The following is a 24,412-nucleotide window of genomic DNA, read 5'->3' as shown; positions in this document are numbered from 1 at the left end:
AGCACTAACATGACTTCTAAACAGCAGCTTGTAGGTGGAACAATGTCACGCAAGCGCTTCATTTCTCTCCCTCAATCTTGCGTGGGAAGCACGTACTTGTCTCTGACGACCTTAATCGTCAGTGTGGCGCAAATGGAAGTTGGAAATCTGATAGGGTTGGCTGCCATGTGGATTGTTTATGTAGCTTTGAAAGGAAATATTTAGGAGGGAGAGGCTGCAGGGTCAAAACTAATTCACTGCTCAAGTTCTCCGTGGTGACACCTCACCATGGCATTTGTTGTTTAAAGTCATTCCATGTTTCCAAATACACTGCTGTGACATTGTGTAAAAGCAGAATAGAATGATTCGAGGCAAAGTATAAAACTGCGTATCATTTTTAGCATTAGCATTGGTACACAGACACAGATGGTCGAAAATGTCTTCTTGATTTCTTTTGACAGGCGTTTGAAAGCGTGCTAAGCACATCTACAGTACGAGCGCTTTGTCCTTGTCGGATGAGCACTTGCAACTCATTGGCTTTTGCACACAGAGAATTCATACGGTGAAAGTTGGAATTTCAAACCATTTTACTAGCAAGTTTTTCCAAAGTACAATCAGCTCATTCCTAAAAACAAAAATAATATACACGACTGCAACTTTTCAAACACTACATTTTATACTACCGTAAAATGTATTCATTCATTGTTTGACATTTTTCTTTGTGGGATTTGCTGGCTTAAAAAATGGCTAAACATATTCATAGTTAGCCTTTTTGCAAGAGTGAATATTTGTCTACAAACGCCACTCTGTTTGCAGTCACGTTATTTGTGGCGGCAGACACAGCATGTCAGCTGGGATGCGCTCAATTCAATTCTTGTATTTTTTTCACTTCTGCAGGATTCAATCATTTATTTAGAACCAAACAAAAAATGTTCTGGAGTAATCAATCGGTTTGTTTCTGCTGCATCTGCTCTGATTGCACATGCTCCAAAATAAACAGGGAGTGTTGTTGGGGTTTTTTTTGTCTGGAAATCTGCTTTGCTGTATTATATTTGCTGCTGTGCTTCATGGCCCCACTCATGTTATGCTTCATTGTTTGTATGTAAGAATTTTGTGTGTGGAAAATATTAGGACACGAGACCTTAGTGATTATATTCAGTTAATGGTAAAAGTGTAGCTAGCTGTGGAACAGAAGATGACTGCTTTTTCTTTGTGGCGCAAGAAAGAGTTTCAACAAAGACATCCTGACCGACCGCTATGTTTTTCCACACATCACAAGACAGGCTCAGCAGGATGCCGTCTGTTAAGTTGGTCACTGCGGCAAGCACCAGAATTCCTTCTCCTTTTTTTCTCTTTTTACTCAAACAGATCCCCAAACACAACGTTGACATTTTTTTCTTCTTACAAAATCACACTCGGAGCAAAACGACTCAACAGACGAGCTTAAATGAGTGAACAGTCGAGCTTCCTCAGACTCGGTTCAATCGTGCCGCTATGGAAGTAAAGGGTTAGACATAGTTTGTGAAGACGGACAGATGTCTTTGAACACACCGGCATGACTTGCCAATTCTGTATGAGCAGTTCCTTTCGACTGATCTCAATTAGAATGACTTTGCCAAGTTCCGCTGCCAGATATCTAGGGGAAAGAAATAGCATTGAATGCTATTGAGAAAGGGATTGTTCAGATGGGCCAAGATAACCTTTGGAAGTGATGATACCTCAAGTCAGGGCACCTCCAGCTGAAGCTGGAAATTGACCAGAGAACTATGCGAGTCAGTGACTTGTTTTGTCTGGCACAGCTGTCTTTATCGGTCGCAGGCTCGTTAAATGTTGGACTTATCCCCGTGGCGATGCTGCACCGGTTCTGGTTACCCCTGTGGGACTCCAAGCTAAAGCCATTGTTTTGACGCCCTGTATGCTGCATTGACTGCTGGCGGAAAAACATCAAATATACACAAAATATGTTTTAAGTCATGCATAAATGCATACAATGTTTTAACCATCGTAACGTTCTTTTTATTTGGTGCTCATGATCTATGTACGTTCAATACTCAAAAGTATCCAAGAGTTATTCCGGTGAAGTTTCTTGCTTTAGAAGGGCGAAACAGTCATTTTGTCTAATAACTCGCAAAGCAGTAAAAAAAGTGTCTGTGTTTGATTGAGGTGGAATTTTTGGCATAATGTCATTTTCGCTATTAGCACCGAGTCTGTGCATGCCAATTGATCCTGCTGTTGTCATAGCAACATGAACCACTAAACCTCTGTGCAGCTGTTGTTATGGAAGTCCATGAACAGCTGGGGGCCATAGCTGCAGAGACATTGTGGGAAAACTGTCTCGTGGGTGACTTCTTTTCCACCTTGACCGCAAAAGAGTGGAATCTTTAAGACATCCATCTGGACGCTGGCTTTCTCTTAAAGAGAATGCAAATCTCGAGGAAGAAGAAAACGGACGGATTCTTAGGCACGCTTTAAAGTCAACCACTCCTATGAGGGGATGGGATGCGTTTGTGTGCCCACCCTTGGGTATGGATACTGCTAACTGTGGCTATGATAGCGAGCTAGCTACCATAGCTAGCCATTGTGCGTTGCTAGCTCGCTAACCTATGCACTAAGCAAAATTCAATCTGTGGAAGGTGAATGTACTACTTTTGGTGCAAATGGTTTTCAGCATGAGGTGTAAAGGACCAAAGGTGCTTTTAAAATGAGTTTCTATTGTATCGATTAGAAAGGTATCGTATCGTTGCCTGTGTATCGAGGTACGTATGCTATTGGCAACATTTAAAAGATAGCCAGGCCTAGTGTTGGCCTATAAAGTGAGCTTACAAACGGTTTGACTCATAACATAGCATTGCGCACGTGTCCGGAACCAAAAAAAAAGGTTCTTCTTGTTCTTCTTAGCCCCTCCAATACAGAGACACACATGTCCACATAGGCCCTCTGGTTGTGGCCGCATAGCTAGCACACAGTAGTCCCCACTGAGCAGTGCTAAAGTGAATAAACACCATCCCATCTGAGGCTGTGTGTGTTAGTGGATTGCTGGAGGCCCGTTGTGAGCTCTGACCGTACTCCCACTGTTCTGGGGGAGCTTTAAGCGAAAGATCAGGTGTCCTGCCCTGAATGCATGATTGAACTTCAATGTTTTGCATGTGCGCCATACCTCCACTTTAGTGGCGTGTAGCTTCACGAGGACCTGTCAGTCAGTCAGTCAGTCAGTCAGTTGCTCGCTCAGGAGAATTTCATCAGATTTAGCTTCACCGCATAGAATTAGTTGTACAGGATTCTGTTTGCAAATCTCCCCCCTCTTGAGCAACCTGATTATTAGGTTGAAAGAACATGTCATAGTAATGATGATTGTGCTTGATGTGTTTAACATAGTCATCTGTTGACAGGCTCTTTGAGGAGAGTTGGACCCTGGGCCACCACGGCGCAAGCACAAGTCAAAGCTGCTGTTATGCTGCGGGCGAGCTAACTGTAAGTAAAACATCCTGTCAGATTTAAAAAGGAATCAATCAAAGTGCTATACTATAGCCATTTGAAATGGACTCAAACCTGCTCGACAACACTTTCATGTTGTCCTGCCAAGCTGTTATGCAACCTTGATTTTGTTGGATGCCGGAAATGACTTGAATACAATTAACGACATATAACACCACAGTAAATATATATACGTACGTACGTATATAAAGAAGGCATCTGCAGACACAATAAAAAGATAGCTTATGAGGCAGCTGCACACATGGCAATGTTTAGCTGAAAGCTTGAGGAGGTCTGGTTACACTGTGCCATTTTGCTGTTCCTCCATAAAGGAAAGACTAATCACGCAGCTAATGTCCGCAAACCCTGAAGTGCTTGGCGTACTCAGCCGTCCTCCAAACATAGCAGCCTCTTCAAGATTTTATTTTTCTCTTCATTTTTACGTACATTTCATGCACTAATCCCGGCATTAGCTGTGTAAAAATGCTGCAGGGTGGGTCCATCTTACTTTAGCAATGAGACCTTGGCTGCTGTTGACGGCAGCCGCTTGATGTTCTATTGTGGACAAGCCACTTGGGACTCACTATTGTGGGAGCCAGCCTCGCGTTTCCCGTTTGAGCCTCGGACACTGGCTTCTTGCTTTGGTACTTGATTTATCAGCCAAAAACTCCATTACACCCCCCCCTGTCTTTCTCATGGCCCTTTGTAGTCTAGGTCCCCCATTTTCAGCCCCCCTTACATCATTCTTGTATTCAGCTGCGGAGACCACTGGGCTGTTGTCCGTCCGTTGGTTGGTTGGCGGGCAGCATTTCCGTTTAAGTAGGGGAGCTTCCCCGATGGAAGGTCTTTACAGATCATGTTTCTGCCACCTGTCAGTCAGCTTATGAAGTAGGGGAGAGGGGCCAAGCTCACTTGATAATGCAGCAGAGTGAAGAACAGCAGTGATGCCGTTGCAATTTGGCGCCGGCCGAGCCTGCATTAGTCACCCAGACATTTTCAATCACCTTTTGACATTTTGCTACGATTCTCTTAACATAATGAAGTCATGTTTCCACTCGAATGGCGTATTAAAACAGATTGGTGTTTTGCACAGACGCTATATTCTTGGCAAAACAGATGGGAAGGCAGCGCAAAACTGAATTTGAATTGGATAAATGACATACGTACGTTTTAGAAAGCAAACCTTTATCATTATTTATGTATTTCAAACAGCCAACCTGCAAATCCCCCAAAAATCAATCTCTTTGTTCTCCCTCCAGCAATTATGACTCAATTAGCAAGCATTCAAAGTTTTGACCATGGCTATGACATGCTATGCAAATGAAGCAATATTGCGTTGCTCACCAACACATCCTTCCTGACCTCGCAAAAGTTTAAGGTTCCGCTTGTGCTCTTCATTATTACGTTCGCAGTATGAGCTCCCAATTCCTCCCATCACATTTACCGGCTCTATGCAAGAATCCATCCATATCAATTTTAGCCTCACTCGCACGCTTTACCCCTAGCAAGCCTAATTGTAATTATGTTGATTTAACTTAGACACACGCGGCTCCCTCTGTGTCATTTGAATAGGAGCTTATTAGTGCGAATATCTTTTTATATTTATTTATTCCCATTTCTCAGCATTCCTGTCGCCATTTCCAATTACTCTTGTCGTACGCCTGTAATTGCCTGGATGCTAATGGCCGCAAGACAATCGTGCTAAATGAGGTGAGGCCAAGAGGCTAGGAGCCCGACTTCATTAAGAGCTAATGGGATTTTATATGGGGGCTGAAGACACAGCTCATCAAAAACAGAGATGGAAGGAAAACAAAACAGATGGAGGGGAGGGGGGGGGGCAGAGCTAAATCACCCATATTCTCACAAAAAGCACAGGTTAGTCTTCCCTTTCCTCTGTCTACGAAGCTTTTTTATGTTCTTGCAAATTACTTTTTTTTTAATACAGAGGGGAAAAAAATTGCATGGATGGATGGATGTCCCAATATTTATTTTTCATCCTCATCATCTACATAAATTTACAAAGCGCTCAAGGAAGATGTATTTATTGTATTGTATTCAACGTGTTCCAATTAGTTGCATAGTGAATCTAAATGTCTGGTGTATTAAGTAGTTCAGAAACAATGCATTTTTCACTGTTAAAGTTGACATTTTTGCACCCACCCACCTTCTGTGCAAACACACTCGATTAAACAGTCGGACTTTGTGTTATGTTCAGCGCGAAATACATGACTGTACAATAAGCTCGCAAGACAAAAAGCACAGCTACTGTGTGTTGGTTGGCTGAGTAGGTGAGAGGAATGTGCGAATGCGTGATTTCTGTGTGTTGTATGAAAAGTGGAGCTTTGTGTACCCCGGAGACATCCTAGTGGCTGCGCCCTGCTCCTTTGGTCACTGCCTGCCTGCCTGCCTGCCTGCCTGCCGTAAGTCAGTGAGGCTTGAACTTTGCCTCTGTCGGCTGCATCCAGATGCAAATGTAGAGCCATCTTTTTTCATCCCAGGGGGAAATTCACAGTCCGACAGTATGGGTACAAGGAAAAATCCACAAGTGTCACATGACCAAGTCATTTTATGCTGATTTGAAAAGAAAAAAAAAAAAAGCAGTTCTAATGCGTTTTATTTGCCTACCCCTGAATGGGGAAGAAGCACCAAAATTAAAGTGGGGCTGGCTGTATGTGTTGTTTCCATAGAAACAAACCTGTGAAAAGGTCATTGACAAAGGTTTTCTCAGAAAAACGGTAGACAAGATGAAAACAATGGCAATTTTGTTATTCCCTTGTAGCATCTGTGCCTCCTTAAACCACCAGATTTTCTAGCATTTATAAAAATAAAAAATTGGTGCAGTTGCCTCTCCGAGAAGCCACAGCCTCCACACACACACGCGCACGGAAAAAAAAAAAAAAATCTTTCTTGATAATAATTTATTTCTCTCTTTTGAAGTCAACATTTGAAAAGGGAGAGTGGTCGGGTATTGGCTTTTGTGTTTTATTGCAGATATGTCAAGCGCTTGCCCCCTCAATCACCGAGCGAGCGAGCGAGCGGCAGCTCCTTCCTTTCCTCCGCTTCCTCTCAACTCATTTTAATTAAGTCAGTCTCCGTGGCATGGTAAGCAAAGATAATTGGAGAGGCTTTTTTGGATGCCATTTACTCTAAAGGACACTTGTTCACATTTTCTCACTTTTTCCTCCACTCTGGCGAGGATTTATCACCCCCCCCCCTCCCCCTCTCCTTTCTAGTCTGTCAATCCAACACACAAATATAGACGGATGCCTAATTTGCCAATTTTAGTCTACACTGAAATGTAGATTGTATTGTTACATTGTACAAATTGAGGTGTACAAGTGTGTATCTTTCAATAAAATTGGACTGGGCCTCACTTCAAGGGGTCTACAGTGGGCCGGGCGGCCGGCCGGCCACCCATCCAGTCGGCCGCCTAGGGGAGATCCGATGTCTGTTGGTGCTGAAATAAACTCCAGATGTCCTGCCATCTGAAAGGAGAAGGGGCGGGCTTAAGGCATGCATATACCAAGAAGCAAAATCAAACTTTTGGGAGGCAAACTGAAATAAAACCATAATATTTGGCCATAATGAAGTATTTTTTCCTGTTTGATATCTCTTTTTTTTTTTTTTCTTTTCAAACAGAGTAGGCAATTCAGTAGTCCTTGATCAAGCTTGTGGTGCTATCTGAATATTATTTTTATCTTTGTTTCCCTCTTCGAAGGCTCCTCTTCAAGAAAAGGGAAAAAAAACATCTCATTAGAAGGCCTTTTTAGTGATGTTAATGAGATTATCTGCATATATTCCTCTTGTCATTTGGGAATTCCAATGAATTTTGGGCTATTGTAGTTTTGACTTGAATCGACTTTTCGGAAGCCAAATCCCAATATAGCTGTAATATCCACATTTGCATAAAAGACAACAATTGCCATGCGATTGGACCACTGATGTCATTGTCGGCACTAAGAAAGGACGCAATGAATCTCGCAAACTGTCTGTCATACCCGAGGGAAATGCCGACGGGTGTCTTTATCACTGCTGTATTTCAATATATGAAGGACATTCATCTAGAAGTTTAGCATGAAGGAATCAAGTGAAGAAGGTTTGGCTGAATTGAAGCATGAAATGAAAACACCTGACCAATATTTTGTTAGACCACCAAATTAACCGAAAATCTTAGTAGCGTTGTTTTAATTTGATGAAAACCAATTCTTAGGGCTGAAAGGATACAGTGTGAAGACGCTCAATAAGAAAGTCCAAGAACATTGGGGTAATGCCACTAAAACGACGACAACACAGCACAAAACTCACTGGAACTAATTGGGGTTCAAAAAGTGGTCCGGTGAACATGGGCAGATAAATAAATCATACCGGCATGAATTTTAAGTGTGGGTTATGGAGGAGCAGAGCAGGTAGTTGAACACGTGGACTCGATGGAAAGCTGCTACAGGTCCAGGTTAATGAGGTGGTCAGGGAGTGGCAACAGGATTCCAAAAGTGCTTTATGTTGAGCTCGGTTTACCCTGGAGAGGCGCATTTGTAGCCCAAACATCTCAAGTGAGACCATATTTGTTTGCCTCCGGCTGTGTATGTACCCGTGAGTGTGAATTTGGACAATATTTGCTAGTTTTCGGGTTAGCATTGGTGTTTTGTGTGTAGCGCACGTCGCCAGTAATTGTGGGCTATCTTTCTTTCCTAGGATTTTGTTGAGGATTTTTATAAAGGTAAAAGCTATTTGGCTAAAAGCTGACAGTCTGAATGGCGCAAAGTGTTCTCAATGCGGTTGCCTCCTGCTTAGCAAGAGTGTGCCATTTCAATTAAGCATTGAGAAGAATGAAGCTCTATCCATCCATAATCCTGGGCTTTGTCCGCTATATAACGGCGGCTTGTTTGAAGTACAGGCCAGAGGCTGCTATCATCATCATCTGCGTATGCAGCCATAGCGGTGACTAATTTTGCATTTATTAGGCAAGAGCCTCAAGTCTACACCTTGGAGTTGTCTGAAAGTTGAATATTGAAGAGAATAAAATCCATAAAGGATGTCTGTGTGTGTGTGTGTGTGTGCGTGCGTGCATGTTTGCCTCCAATCCAAATTCACAGACCTCTTTGATGTTACTTTTATGCCGACTTTTTCATTTTTTTCCATTTAATGCTCGCTGGTGAATTTTGATTGCTGCTACGGGCAATTTTCAAATCGTACAATTTGTGTAATACTCTAATGTATTAAGTCACCGCTTAAAAGTGACTTTTGTAATCAATTTGAGACTACCGTGCTTGTAGTATACTGTTTTTATATGTACACTCTTGAAATGGATATGTGTTTGTGTGTGTATTTTTATGGACGGCCATTGTTCTCTGCTCCAAATTGCTATTTTGTGGTTTTATTCCTTGGAGGGATAGTGAAACTTGAGAGCCCCTCTAAAATACTGTGCCATAATTGGAATTGCTTTATCTTCAGTCTCATCAATTAATGCACAATTTTAATCACTAACACACTGGCTGTATTTTGCAATTAAAATGAGGACAGATAACAGAGAAGATGCCTCGAAGCTGATAACGCTTGGAATGAGAGCAACAAAAACCAAGAGACAAAATGATTGAAAACCAAAGTACTTCTTGACTGTACTTTGTCATCCACCTCAATTGCATTGATGCTACTGTGACTTATTTGAGCTGTGCTACGTACTGTGCTTCAATTGAATCTGTATCTATAGGTTTATTTTTGGAATGATTTTGAAGCTTTAATCCATGTCGTATAGCGTGTATCTATTAATTAAGCCTTACTAAAACTGGCTGTTGGATTTCTTGAAGCGTCCGTCCGTCTTTGGGTACCTTCTAAGGCTTTATTGTTAGCAGTATGATTTAATTTCTTATTATGATGACTACTAAAACACCACTCGCCCTCAGGTTGAAATTCACAGGATATTGTTTTTTTTTTCTTCTGCGGCATAAGCACGTAGGTTATCTGTAGCTTGGGGAAAGTTTGCCTGCTGTGCTTGCCTATAGTAAGTTGGGGTGATTGCAGGGGGCCTATTTGCGTGTGCGCAATGCACCCCCAAACCAATTAGCTCCTACAGTGCGGGTGAATGTGACAGTGGCGTTCCACAGGGTAAAGCACTTAGCTGTGTGGGGTCCTGGCCGATAGCAATTAGCCCACTGGCAACAGCCCTAATTAGCCTCTTGATTGGCTTGATAACGCTTCGACAATGAGCCAGCTGTCTTGGTGCAAAGTTGCTACACTATGGCACGTTAGCTTCCAAATGATTCCTCCGGGCCACCGTACAGGATTAGGAGTTATCGCTTTCGTTTGGAATGACCGCTCTCGCATCTGTATCGTAAATCAATCTTTTCTGTCTTTCTCAGTCTCGATGTGACGCTATCCCATGATGCAACATGTGTCTCCGGCACCTGCAGTGATAATGATGGCCACCCAGCGCGTTCCTCCACCATCGTACCAGGAGAGCCAACAGGTGTGTGGGAATAGACCAAAAAGTGAAACATTAACTCAACATTGAAAAGGTCACTCACCGGATGTGATCACGCATGGTGGCTGGCTGTCCATTAATCCCACCGCTGCTCGCTTAATCGTTTTGTGATCATGACCCCCACATCTCTGAAATTTCAAGCGTGCCGCACGCAGCAAGGCTCACTTACAATATATATAGGATGTATGGTCTGAAATGTTGCTTCAAGGAGCGAGCAAGCAAGCAGCATGCCCCCAGTGTGTCACGCTTTGTATGACCAACAGGTCAGTGTTAATTAATTAGCTCTGAATGTATCTGGATCGAGCCATTGTCCCACAGTGCGAGGCGAGGGCAGGTTGATTCTCACTCCCTTCCCTCCCTCCATCACCATCTCCCACCTCTGTCTGCTTTCACCCAGAGGATTAATGCAAGAGGAGAGAAGCGGTATGCATGTTCGCAAAATGCAAATGAGAGCTAGTTAAGTGTGAAGAAGCTAATTTATTTCCCATTTCGTGCTGGGATTAAGACTTGAAGCTTTCACCCTCCCAACCTGTCACAAAACTGGGGGTGGGGTGCTGCTGCTGCACACATCGCCTTAAGAGAAAATGAACATCTCCAAACAAATTCAGGTTGCCAGTTGACAGAAATCTTAAATATGACTCAATTTGCTGACTTTCTTGATTAGGAAAAGAGCTGCCTTGTTGTGCAAAACATTTTGCCATCAATTGTCATTTGTAGTCTGCCTGCCTGCCTGCGTGCGTGCGTGAAATACACGTCGCACTCCATTGCGTTTGGGAAGTGATTATTCAAAGCTGCGCGATGAGTAGAAGAATAACAGTTGACAATGTTTACAAACATGTACGCCGCCGCATGTTGAATTTTGGTTCACAGATGACGGGCACAACTCAGCAGAACAGCAAGACCCCACAGGTCCATATCCCAGCAGCCACTGCGGGAGGAAATAACTCTGTCAGCGTGACCCTTGACCCACAGACTCAACTTGAGTCTGACAAGAGGGCTGTTTACAGGTTGGTAAAACACATTGAGTATTAGTATTGCACCAGCAGTGATGTAAAATACAAATACACTGTTTGTTTTTTCGCAAATATCAAATGGCTTTTAAGCCTTAGCAATGCGGTTCGATGCCAAGTATGCTCTCAAGGCACAATTTGAAATGGGCATCGACACGCCGGACGGCCGCAAATTGGGCTCGCTGCGCCGTGATCACCTCTTGCCGCCAGTCCGTATTTCAAGTGGGCATAGGTTCTTGTGTTGATTTAAAAAAAATCTTGAATATTGATGCACCCTGAGCTACCATGAAATAAATGATTCCAAATGTTGCGATTTTGTTTTATTTATCAGGCTGGATTGTCTTCCTGTATAGTCAGTAAACTAGGAGGGGGGGGCGGGGCCAAATGAGAAGCCAGGTGCCTCTGTATCTATCTATCTATCTATCTATAATGATGACACTGTGTCGGACCCGCTCCCCGGGTCCCACCCCGGGGTATCCGCTGCTCGCTCGCTCCGGCACTCGGTCGGTCGGGCCTGAGGCCAGCTGCTCGCTTTGATGTGAGCAGCCATCTTTGGAGCACTTTGTGTTCTAATCATTCCCTCCTCAATAGATAGAGATTTGATCAAAGTGAAAAGAGGTCAAATCTTTTTTCCCACCAATTTTACCCATAAATTCTTGTGGGATTTAATGTTGTTTTTCCACTAATGACTAGATTTCCCATTTTTACCAGAGCATGCGGATTCCTCGCTGCATTCCTTCCTCCTTTGTTTGGTGCCGAGTAAATGTGTGATAGGGGAATTAGCCTAATGAGTTGTGGCACTTACTATAAAGATCCTTCTGGAGCCTGTGCATCCTATTAAAAAAATAAAAAAAATAAAAGCCTGTCTTTTCTCCAAGCTTGCAGTGATGAAGGCTGCTTTGGTGTAGCCATGTAAATACTATGCTTTTAATGACTCGAATAGCCAAATGAAAATACGCCTGTTTTTCTGCATTTGAGCTCCACCGTTGAGTATTTTTAGCAGTATGTGTTGCTGCATGGCACAAAATAGGCTATGCCTCTTTGTTTCAGCAAGTCACGGGGTGCTGGTCTCCAGCTGCTGCTGCTGCTGCTGCTACAGGAAACTGTGACAAATGCTTATTAGTAGTTTCTTTCACATACACATTTCTTATAGGGAAACGTCTTTGTGTCAATGTGCACAATGTAGCCGTCTCTGTTTTTCTGGCACAAGAGTAGCCTCCAGCTAACATAAAAGAACAGATTGTTTTGTATTCCGCAGCTGCCATGGAATGCTCCCTGGAAGGCCTGTGATATGATGTATGTGTGTCATCATTTGAGTCACAAACCAAAATTGTCATCCTTCTGGATCTCTTGGTGCTGCCAATAGTTTTCAAGTCAATCTGGACAAGGTTCCAACCGATCAGGACCGATAGCAGTGGCACGCGAGAGTGTGGTCGGCCGGTCGGCCGGCCGGCGGGCGGGCGTCCAGCTCTACTGTACTGACGAGCCACCCCGCTGACCTCTGATTGTCTGTCTTGGACTTTTTCTTTCCTCGGTGACCCAGCACACACAGTGCAATGCCAGAGGGTGGCAGAGAGTGCTGACTCCGCTGGCTGGCTGTCCTGTAAATGGCTGTTTTATGGCCCTTGTAATGATCCCCTAGCCAGCGATCTTCACTCTGTCGCACTGCAGATAGAAGCAAGCTGCTGCTTATGGCGCCCGACGTGATGGGGTTAGGGTTGAAGGGCTCAGGGTGCTCGCTCGCTCTGAGAAGGGATTGGCAAGCAAGCGCTCATTGGAGTTTGATGGCCTTGCAGCCATGCAGTTCTATTCACGTTGATGAAATTGGGTGGCTTTCCCCCCGCCTTCCCTCTCCTCAGTATTAATTCCGACTTCCCGTGTTAAAGTTATTGAAATATTTCAGATGTTGTTTTTGATGGGCTCCAAGGTTCTCTAAAGTTCTGATGCCTTTTTGCGATGAATCTCTTTTTTTATTTTTTATTTGTTAAATCACACATTTGATTCATTCCGATCCATTATTGTGAGCCAATTTTGACCCCCTTAAAAGGAGCTGAGCTAATGTTGACCAATGTGGAGAGCACCAGAAGTGATTATTATTATTTTATTTTTTTTTCCGTTCTCATTTCTCTCCACAAGTACACATTATTAAAGCGCCAGACATGCTGAGGCTCTTTACTGTGCACGTAAGGCCTCCTGCTTACTATGCTGGCCACGTCTGACTGAAGGAGTGACATTAAATTGGGATCAGGCAGATTAGAATATAATATAGAGCACTATTAGAGGATGCAAATGAGAGTCACAGGTTTCGTCTGAGGAGGGGCCGAGCCGTGCGAGTGGAAGACAACACTGGATTAAAAAGCATTTATAGATTATATATAGGTTAGATAAACATTGATGTTTTGGACTTTCTACTTAGGCTTTTGTTTTTCTCTCTTTTTTTTTTTCCTGTCTGGTTGTACACATTATTGCAACTAATGATGCATATTGTTTCCGATCCCAATTTTTGATAACATGTGACTCTTTATTTATTTATTTTATTTGTCCCCAGACATCCGTTGTTCCCCCTGCTGGCATTGTTGTTTGAGAAATGCGAGCAGGCGACGCAGGGATCCGAGTGCATCACGTCCGCCAGCTTTGACGTGGACATTGAAAACTTTGTTCACCAGCAGGAGCGGGATCATAAGCCTTTCTTCAGTGAAGATCCAGAGCTTGACAACTTGGTGAGTTCAATGCTTTCACAAAATATCTGATACATCCAATCGATTTTGTTAGCTGGAACGACCGCAAACTTGACGAATCAGCATCTCACTCGCGCCCGACTTTTCTCATGCCCCCTCTTTGATATCATTGGGCTGGAGTTTTAGCTCCAGTTTTCTATATGCATCTCTTGTCTCGGGTAATAGTATTGTCCCGAGGTGTACAGTGAACGTTGTCGTAGCAAGTGCCAAGTGCGGCCGGCCGGCAGTGAGTCAAATTCCAAGTTCTGGCTCTGTAACCTGGCAACCGCAACAGCTGGTCAAAAGCCATACTCAGCATTTGGCCTGAAATAAATAAACGAGTGAGTGTCAAGTCACATCCATGAGCTCCATGAGATATGAGCAACCCCACCAAACAGGCTCATAACAGAGCGTGGAAGGCTTAGTGGCATGTTTAAACACGATGAAAATGTGTCAATAAATAGTGTCGATTAAAAGCTGTCTGTCTGAAAGATGCGGAGGCGGCCGGTCCTTTGCAGAATGCCATTTTGTGGACGAGGGATGAGAAAATGGATACAAAGGCTTCTTGATAGCAGATAGTAGAAACAAGTTGAAGTTGACCAAATTCTAGTTGGATGCTGACGACGTGCTTTTCCAGATGGTTAAAGCTATACAAGTGTTGCGGATCCACTTATTGGAGCTGGAGAAGGTCAATGAACTCTGTAAGGATTTCTGCAACCGATACATCACCTGCCTCAAAACCAAGATGCACAGTGACAACCTCCTTCGTAACGACCTGGGGGGGGGACCGTATTCTCCCACGCACACCAATCTCACCATGCCCCAGGTCAGTTTTCCACTGGCTATCTCTTCTGACTAGTTTTGAGTTCTTATTGTGTTTGATTCCTCAGGAACTCAGTCAGACCTCGTCTCCGTCCATGACCTCAGTGTCCAACCCTACGGGGATTGTGACAGCCAGTGGGGCTTTGCAACAGGGCAATATTTCTGTAACCACCATCAATTCTCAAGTGGTGTCAGGTAGGAATGCATTTTCATCTAAATGACTGTATCCATCTAATAAATTGCTGTTTTTTCTCATTTTCAAGGATACATCTGATCAATGTTAGTAATATTGAGAAATGTATCAGCAAATGTATCTCCAACTACATCAAATGGTCCATGTTCACACATTGTTAGCTTTCGGAATCACGTTTAGTAAGAGTGTTAATTATCCTTCACAGGGTACGTGGCTGACAGACCGAGCCTTATAATGTCAAGCGTGTTGAGTGAAATGTTAATCCTGCCCTCTGGAAATCCCTTTTAACCTCAAATAAATCAATGTGTCAGCGTTTGATTGCTGTACATTGAAGCGCTTCAGCACACTTTGTGTCTTGATCAAGGCTAATTAAAGCCAGTAACAAAATCACTTTTTTTTTTTTGGTATCCACAACCTGAATTCAACAGTTGTGGCTCTTTTTGGATTCAACGTGATAGAATAATATACACTTTATAGCCATTTTATTTTAAACGTAGGGACAGTTCTAAGTGAGCCCAAATTTTTGAACGCTATTGTATGTTAAGACTCCGTTAGTTGTGTGGCAAACTATTTGATTCTCATGCTAGTCATTTCTCATGCCAGGCGGGACGCTGTATCAGCCGGTTGCCATGGTGACTTCGCAAGGACAAGTGTTAACGCAGGCACTGCCGCCGGGAACCATTCAGATCCAGAATTCACAAGTAATGCACAACATTTATTCCTTGATGCACAATTTTCTCAACCCCCTACTGTCAGAAAATAGGGGTTACAGAGCAGTGACACTTTAAATTGCAGCTCGCCACCCGTGCATTCAGAAATTCTTTTCAATTTTTCTCAATATTTTGTCAGTGTTTTGTTTTTTTTCAAGATTGCTCATCCCCCTCCCCCCTTTTCATACAAACGGCTCACTGGTTGCTCCCGCCCTCAGCTGTTTGTCATTGGCTAACATGAAACGAGGTTTGCGATTGGCCGGCCTTAGTGTTGCATTCATGGACAAGCGTAAAAATGAGTTTTGGATGCAGGGAAACCTATATAGTATCATTGATTTTAAAATGTACAAATATTGAGTGTTCAACTGTTCAATAAATAACTCCGCTAGGGGCACTGCCCCTTTAGTAGCAGCATTTTTTTTATTTTTGGGAGGGGGGTGCATTTTATTTTCCTTAACAGTGCTGCTATATGGTGATTAGTAGTGAAGATGTTTTAGTGGTTGATGGAAGAAGCATTGCTCAAATTCAGGTACCATGGTGACATTTGAAGAGGTCTTACTACCCTTGTCACACTAAAAGAAACCAGTTGCCTTTTTGTGTTTGTGTGATAACCTGAACTAAGCAAGCAGCAGCAGCAGCAGCAGCAGCAGCAGCCACTTTGATTTGACCTTCTTCTCACTACCTTTTGTCAATGTTCCACAGTTAAATGTTGATCTGTCAGCTCTATTGGACAGCGAAGACAAGAAGTCAAGGAATAAGAGGGGGGTCCTTCCCAAACAAGCCACCAACATCATGCGCTCATGGCTCTTTCAGCATCTCATGGTGAGGCAACAAATTGCACGTCCAATATATGATGTTGAGGCTTCTCTTTCTCCCTCAGCACCCGTACCCAACAGAAGATGAGAAAAGGCAAATTGCAGCACAGACAAGCTTGACGCTTTTGCAAGTCAATAACTGGTAAGATGTCATGTACTTATCCTATGCTGCCATCTTCTGGTTGTGTAATGTCTTTACTGCACTGGTCAAGAACCAATTTTAATCAGGCCCTTTGTGTCCCTCTTCTTATTTTGGACGCTGATTAAAAAAAACAAAAAAAAACTTATTATTACGATCACTGCGATGACCTGATGGGCTAGTGAAAAAGACGAATGCTAATTCGGAATCAGCACTCCACAAATGATCTAGAAAAGTATATGGCGGCATCTCTGATTGAAAATTTGAGTCAAAACTTCTTGACCGGTATTATTCAATCAATTTGGGTCAGGGAGGTGCTGGTGATTAGTGCCTATGCCTTGTAGTTGACCATTTTTACGGAGAACGACGAGTTGGCCAGCCGAAGCTTGTACTCGCGAGCTTGCCTGTATTTTCTACTACCTGTAGGTGGCGCAAGTGCGTTGTGCCACACAATACTAATGTCCAGTTGAGCAAAGCTTTTGGGGAGCAAAATGATGGTGGAACTTTATGCAGGAACTTCATTTGACCTCTCTGTTTTCAGGTTCATCAATGCTCGGCGGCGTATCCTCCAGCCTATGTTGGATGCCAGTAACCCTGACCCAGCTCCGAAGGCAAAGAAAATGAAATCCCAGCATCGTCCCACACAGCGTTTCTGGCCCGACTCCATTGTAGCTGGAGTTTTGCAAACACACAGATCCCAAACGGGAAACAATTCAGACGGTATGACCAAATACTTTCTATGATATCAACCCGTTTGTAGAAATTTCAGTCGAAACGTTTCCCTGCCATCTAAAATGCGTAGGTACTTGATTGTTGATTTGTCGGATTATGTTTCTTTACAATCATGCACGTGAATTCCAAATGTGGCCACCTGTGTTAATTACATGGGCTTAACTGTACGAAATGAATGAAAAGTCGAGCTTGCATTTTCACCACTAGGTGCCACTATTGATTGATTAGAAGCAAGAAGTAAGCAGCTTGGGAAACGGATATAAAAAAGAATCATTAATAAGAATAGGTCATTACTTATCTTAGATGCAGGCAACAAGATTTCCGTTAGCGTTAATGTTGTTGTCTTGTCAAGTCAATCTGCAGCTGACTGATGACCAGTCCAGGGTATCTATCGTCTGCCTTTTGCCCAAAGTCAGCCGAGATGCGTGCCATCTCTCTCAACTGGTTCAAGTGTGGAGAAATACTATGACTATTTGATTTTAATTTTTTTTTCATTTCAGACCCGCTAAGCCTGGACAGCCTCCAGTCGCTGTCATCGGACTCTGCCACTCTGGCCATGCAGCAAGCCATGCTGGGAGCTGACGACTCCATGGATGGCACCGACGAAGAGGAGGAGGAAGAGGAGGAGGAGGAAGAGGAAGGAATGGAGGAGGAGGAAGAGGAGGAGGAGGAGGAGGATGGAGAGAATGAAAACAATAGGGGAAGAAGAGACGGCAGCATAGAGCGCAGAGAGGAACTGGAGTAGTCTGAGAGGAAGGAGGGACATACTAGCCGTACAATAAATACATTGACCTCGCTCGCTCGGTCGCTCGGCCCATTCGTTAACATGGCTCATTTCGGATTCCGACACGTTGCACTCTTGCCGTATTCAATATGCATTTGACGGCATGCAAAACAATCAGGGCTTCTTCCATTGAGAATCAAATATGAGCCGACCCGGACAGGATAATAATAGATTTGACTTTACGAAAGAAAATGCTCCAAATAATCCAATGTGAAAGAACTTGATGCTTGGGAGAGCCTGATGTGTTCGACTACTTTCAATTTCCTCAGAGCACAGAAACACACGAGTTTCCGAAATGCAATATTTTTGCCTGACAAAAAAGCGTACCAACCGTAGTTACTCAACAAAGGGGGGTGGGCTGGGCTGGGACGGGCGTGGGGCGATTTCTAAATATCTGCACAATACTTGTCGATATACCTGTTCAAATATGGGTTCTCAGGTCGGACAAACACTGAGCATTTTTCTTCCACTCACTCGCGCGGCGACATATTTGAGCTACCGAAAGCCTATTAAGCATGATCCTTGAACTTGACCTTTGAACTTTCTGTTGGACAGAAGCAAATTTGAACATGGTAGGCAGGTGTTGTTGATGGGTGAAGATTTGCAGAATTTCTTTTGCTTTATGTTTTTGCTTGGGCTCATAAGGCAGCTGAAGCAAGATGACAATGATGGCTGGTTGTGTGCACATTACAGCAGGTCCTTCCGGATCTGCTTGGCTATTTTGCGTGATATTGTTTGATGCTGGAACATGGCAACTCCCCCACAAACTTTTCATCGCACTGTTTGGAATATGGGACTGAATAAGCCATCATCATTTACTAACTGACTTTTTAAAGGAAGACAACCATTTTGCAGAAGACAAACAAGTTGTGGAAGAAAAGTGCCATTTTATGCGAAAGATTTTCAAGAAACTGGGAAACAATTTTCATTCGGTTTTGTATGAAACTACAAATGAGATTCACTCATTTCAATGGTGAAAAAGTCTAAAGGAAAAAAAAAAAAAACTACAACCCATGTTCTATTTAATGTTCTGAGTGGTGACTGTGAAGTATGTTGCTCATTAATCTTATTTTCTCCACTGCTTTGTTTTTTGTTTTGTTTTTTTAACTCGATCTTCCAGCGCAAGTGATAGACGACGGGGAGTATTTATATTTCATTTGTACACTTCTTGTCATAATCTACTGTGTTTCAATAGACCAATTTTAATAATTAAACTATGTAAATGGACAGATGTGGATGATGTACTATTCTTCTACGCATGTCATTCAGTCAATCCAGTTGATCGTTTTTTTTTTCTTTCTTTCTTTCTTTCTTTGAAACCTGTCCTGTAAATTTCAGACCGAAGCGGTAGAAATACATGCAGAGTGTAAAATTAGTCTCTTAAATGATAGAGGCTGAATAAACCGCTGCGTGGTCAGGCAAGCAAAATATGCCGAATTACACCCGTATAATTTGTTGTACTACAGGTCTGCCATTTGGGTGGCTGCATGCTCCCCAAATGTCTTTCTTCTCTGTAATTACACTTGGACCTGGCCGATTCTGGTTCAACCCAAATCCAACCTCTCATTTACTGAAACACGCCCAAAGTACATAAGGCGTCCAAAGCTCTTGTTTTGCAGCTACCTTCTTTTCTATGTGCACCACTGGAGTAGTCAGCTGGAAGACATCCGCAAGGTAGGTGCTTCTTCTCTATTGCCGTTAAGTGCTATGTGCTGCTGATTTTTGTATGAGGAATAGACAACACGCCATTAACAGGACTTTGTGAACATTTAGGTGTTGAAAATGTCCATTGCCAAGGAAGCGGCAAGGGCCATGCTATCGGATGCCCTGTTGCCCAACAGTGCCGTGCCAAACCGGATCAGCCATCTGGAGTTGGAACTTCCTTTGGACAGGGTTATCAAATATGTCTCTGTTGGCCTCCCTCTGTTGCTGGTCTGCATGGCCTTTGCTCGGGAGGTGTCGCTGGGTAAGAAAGTCTCTTTGGTTACGCTCCATTTGCTTTTGTCTCATGTTTATTTGTGAGCGTGTAAGTATAGAAATATAGACGCAAGTACTGAAATTGATCAATATTACAGAGTGCGGTTGAATTTCTCGCTCATTCTTGCACAAAAGTACAATAGGAGAGCCTAGCTTCTTAAATAAAACAAAAAACTACTGTGTTATCTAATAATACCTGACATTTGCCAAGAACTTCTAGAAGTAAATTGTTAGTGGATAAGAAAAAAAAAACTGCATTCATCTATGGGCAGAATACATATTTGTATTTTTCCCAGCTGTCGATGGCCTCCGATAGATTAGAAAATGTTGCTTCAATTGCAAACATGTTGTGGACCATGATGTAACATTTGCTTCTTATTAGTTAGACAAGCTGACGTCGTAAGATATAATGAGAGACTTCTTACAGAGCAGATGTGGAGACTGGCTTTCAAAAATAGAAGCCCTATTTTTCGGCTTGTGAGCTTCACTCAGTGTTGATGGGGCACAGCCCGTGTGTGCGTGCGTGCGTGTGTGTGTGTGTGTGTTCCCTAGCTGTTTTTGGGTGGAGTCGACTTGTGAAACGACATATGTGGCTGTGTTAAAGTACAAGTTGAAGAAGCCCAAATTCGGGAAGCAGTCACACGTTTGTTTGTTGAAAGCCATTTTGCCTTCTTTCAAAGCCAAACTTTCCAAAGTCTGCACTTGCTGTCTGCACTTTCTACACACCTGCTTGTTTCCATAACAAAACGGGCGGGCATCTTGTCATTTTGGTGGTGAAGCTTGTCATTTGATCACGTTTGGTTTTGCTTCCAAGTCACACCGGACAAGAGACTGACTGCTGAGCATGTGGAGTTCAGTCATTAGTATGTCTGCTTTTCTGTCAGTTGTGTTTTTCTTGAAATTGGTTCTGCAGGTTTTGAGCATGTTCTAGAATGTAGGGCAGCCCCTTAGAATGGGTTTGTATGTGCGCTTGATGAACAACAATATGACAAATGATAAGAGAATGTAGGTCAGCCCCTTAGAATGGGTTTGCTTGAAGACAATTGACACCAATTTCAAATTTGCCATTTTATTTGATCAGATCAGGGTGCTAATCTAATCGTGTTGCTTTCTTTCTTCTTTCTTCTTCCCACAGGCCCGCAGATCAGCTGTTTTCCTCCCAGCAATTTCACAGTGAAGCAGGCCAGCTACGTTGATACATACTGCTGGGACTCCCTCATGCATCACGAGTTTGATAGCAATGGGAACTTTGAGGAGCGCTCCCTTTGGGTGCACAAAGTGAGTGGCAGTTATCTGATTCCATCAAGCCTCTGTTACATATCCAATTGATTAGCGATCGGATTGGTTTGTGGCTGCAAACGAACCTGAACGTAGGATAACTCAAAGAAATTGGAGCCTCATTGTTTTTGCTTCCCACCGTTTTTCCCAGATGTTCCCGTATTCGCTTCTGGCTATGGCAGTGTTAATGTATCTGCCGGCTCTCATCTGGCGCCAGCTCGCTGTGCCTTCGCTGGGCTCCGACTTGCTCTTCGTTATTGACGAACTCGACAAGTCGTACAACCGCTCCATCCGATTGGCTCAGAGCATCCTGGATATGCGTCAGAATACCAAGAATCCATTAACATTTCAGGCAGAGCTGCAGCGGTAAGAAATCATTTCTATGATTACCAGGTGTCTTTGTTTAAAATAAAGAAGAAAGACATAAATAGATAATGGGAAAATAAATGTACTCGGGCTTGCCATTGTGAAAAAGCTTTTAGAAAAACTTTTTCCCAAGATTATGGAGTGTGGCTTTTTTGTCCATTCATCCACACTAGAATGACTCCCAATTACTGCTCAAGTTCATTTTTACACTTGTATAATGAGGTCGAGGTCAGGTCTTGTTCAAAGCGGTCAAGTACTCATTCAAGCGTGTATCTACGGGCCGTATTTTGTGCATTGGGGCACAGTAATACCTCAAACGAAAAGAGCAAGAAAAGTAAGAATCATAGAAACAGAAACAGAAGAAGCGATGCCGACGTGTTTGCTATTCCAATGGGATGATTGAGAAGATGCTGCTATTTGGAACTCCATAGACAATACTCGTTTCTTCCTGCCAAATTAAATGTATCGGCAAGGTTTTAGCAGATGAGGGGAAACATTTATGGAAGGCTACGGTGGCTAATGTGGTAAGCGAGTCCTACTCGTTGAAAATGGAAGGCGCTTGTCGGTGCATCTCATACATGTTCTTCTCCTTGTGTTGCCGTGCAGAGCAAAGAGGAAGCGGTACTTTGAGTACCCCCTTCTGGAGAGATACATGCAGTGCAAGCAAAACTCCTACTTCCTGGTCAGCATGCTTTTCCTGCGTGGCTTCCTCCTGCTGACCTTCATGGCGGCCGCCTGTCTTTATCTGACCTACTTCCACCTGTCCGCCTTCCTGCAAGATGAGTTCAGCTGCTTTGTGCGTAGCGGTATGCTACGGGATCACAACTGGATTCCTGAGCTGGTTCAATGCAAAATGATTGGCCAGTTGGTCTTTCAGGTTATAAGTGTGGCCAACGGCGCCATCTATCTTCTCTTGGCACCAATCGTACTCTTCAGTATCATTCGGCTCTTTGTTTGGGACACCACCTTCATCTCCGTCTATGAGGTGCTTCCCGCCCTGGACGTGGTCAACAAACGCAGGCTCGGCTGTCCGCTGAACGATCTCAATGTGCTCCTGCTTTTCTTGAGGGCCAACGTTTCGCACCTCAAGTCATACGGACAGGTCAGGGCTTTGTGCTCTCTGGCGCCCCCCATGGTCGGTAAGACTACAGCAGGACAAGGACTAAACGCAATGCTGAGCCAAGAGGAGTTAGAAGAGCGGGACGAGGCCGCCATGGAGTTGGCCGAGGAGGTGCAGGAAGCCAAAGAAGAAGGAAAGTTCAACCTTGTGGATATCATGACAATTCTGGGAGCGGCACAGGGGAGGATTGTAAACAGCAGTGAACAAAGACCAGTGGTGGAGGAGAATATGAGTTTTGGTACCGTAACACTGATCTACACACTCAAACGCATTCTACTCGTGGCTATTTTCACTTACATCGTTTGGGATGCGCAGAAACTTTTTTAAGTCAATTTAACAAGGGATCAATGCTGTAAAAAATAAAAAACATGCAATGTATATCATAGTCTATTGCTCTGCTCCATTTTTAGTCTGCATTTTGACTGCTTTATTGATTTGCACCATTCCATACGGAGTCACCTCTATACGTCAAAGAAAGCAATGGTGAATGTAGAAGAGATGGATTTGTAGAAATTCTAACTACCTCTCTGTCTCTTCACAGAGCCAAACCATCTGGGGTACCATGAGTTGAAGGAGACTGCACCGTTTAGTCATTATTAGGCCCAATCAAAGTGAAAAGTTTGACCATTTTTGGGCTGGGCAGATCATCCCATCAAGCTAAGTGTGTCACCTTCATGAAATGGGTGGAGCAAGCCTCAAATTCAGCCATTGGGATTTGATGGGGATGTTATCTTGCATTGACTCATTCCCAAAGCAGCCCTTGCGTGGCTCTTATTGACCAAAGTGTTTTATGCCATCATTTACAAATAAATTCTCTAAAAATGCTCCTGAAATGTGATTTCCAGGGATTTGGGTTTTTTTTCTTTCACATCCTGTTTCTAGCAGTTGCTGAAAATGACAAACCTCTGTCATAAGAGCAATTGCAATGGGTGGTTGACCTGTGATATCATTTGTTGCAAAATATTTGACACCGCTTTGCTTCACCAACTGAGATGGTGGCTGGGCGGGCATCTGATGGACAAAGTTACACAACTTTATTGTTTGTGTCTGGGTAAATCCTCGCCTTGTGCGGCTGACTGAATCTATTGAGTGGCTGCTCTTTATTCAGTCAGTCCATGCATTTGCTTGGGTATTAGCCGGCCGGCCGGCCTTGGTCAGAGGCTGCTCTATTGTCTGCCGGTCCGGTCCGGCCCGGCCCATTCTTGCATGATATGAATAAAGATTAGCCCTGATTGTTTATATCAACCACTCGGGGTCCAATGTTAACGCGTAGCGGCAGGAAATGATGTCACTGCATGTGTGAACAAAATGAAAGACCATCTTCTTCTTTGCTGCAACCAAACCAAAAGACGTTGATTTAAGTGAAACGGAATTGAGCATTTTAGAATCAATATCAGCCTATTTGCTTTTAGGGCATGCATAATGGATCTCAAGCACAGAATTTGCTCTTTCCCTTTTTCTCCCAGTAGCTCTGTTCCTATCCTCGTTTCTATGATATGTCAGGTGTGATTAATGTAGCCAAAACAATGTCATTCCTAATTGCCATTCCTAAACGCTTGCCGGCAAATGTCGCCTTTGCTTAAAGTGGAGTTTTGGCCAGGTCAGCAGATGTACCCACCCTGCTGTAGAAAGAAAGAAAGAAAAAAAGAAAGCTGTCATTGCTTTGCACTAAATATACGTATGTTGTTGAAACTGCAGGTGATTATGATGAAATATGATTTCATCTATTTTTAATGCACTGATGGAAGTTCCCCCAAAATGGTTAAAGCCACATTTTATGGCAGGAGGGTGGGTTTGCATGTGATGTTTACTCTTGAC

General features: G+C 43.4%; 1 protein-coding gene across 1 annotated transcript in view; it reads left to right on the top strand.

The window, feature by feature from the left end:
• The window catches only part of pknox2 (pbx/knotted 1 homeobox 2), a 28,512-nt gene extending 5,080 nt beyond the window's left edge, over positions 1-23,432 (top strand). The window contains exons 3-20 of the mRNA XM_049743425.2: positions 3,369-3,450; positions 9,810-9,916; positions 10,802-10,938; positions 13,490-13,661; positions 14,296-14,484; positions 14,549-14,675; positions 15,277-15,374; positions 16,086-16,205; positions 16,264-16,340; positions 16,879-17,057; positions 17,570-17,813; positions 18,190-18,292; positions 19,252-19,527; positions 19,627-19,819; positions 20,966-21,108; positions 21,260-21,474; positions 22,081-22,832; positions 23,136-23,432. Of these exons, the coding sequence (XP_049599382.1) occupies positions 9,830-9,916; positions 10,802-10,938; positions 13,490-13,661; positions 14,296-14,484; positions 14,549-14,675; positions 15,277-15,374; positions 16,086-16,205; positions 16,264-16,340; positions 16,879-17,057; positions 17,570-17,813; positions 18,190-18,292; positions 19,252-19,527; positions 19,627-19,819; positions 20,966-21,108; positions 21,260-21,474; positions 22,081-22,832; positions 23,136-23,194 (3,171 nt within the window). The 5' untranslated portion in view covers positions 3,369-3,450; positions 9,810-9,829 and the 3' untranslated portion in view covers positions 23,195-23,432. The remainder of the gene's footprint in view (positions 1-3,368; positions 3,451-9,809; positions 9,917-10,801; positions 10,939-13,489; positions 13,662-14,295; positions 14,485-14,548; positions 14,676-15,276; positions 15,375-16,085; positions 16,206-16,263; positions 16,341-16,878; positions 17,058-17,569; positions 17,814-18,189; positions 18,293-19,251; positions 19,528-19,626; positions 19,820-20,965; positions 21,109-21,259; positions 21,475-22,080; positions 22,833-23,135) is intronic.
• Positions 23,433-24,412: the final 980 nt, after the last annotated feature.

This window comes from Syngnathus scovelli, chromosome 15, assembly GCF_024217435.2.
Source record: "Syngnathus scovelli strain Florida chromosome 15, RoL_Ssco_1.2, whole genome shotgun sequence".
Lineage (NCBI taxonomy): Eukaryota > Metazoa > Chordata > Actinopteri > Syngnathiformes > Syngnathidae > Syngnathus > Syngnathus scovelli.
Note: the sequence above shows the minus strand (reverse complement) of the source record. Positions and strands in the feature narration are given on the sequence as shown.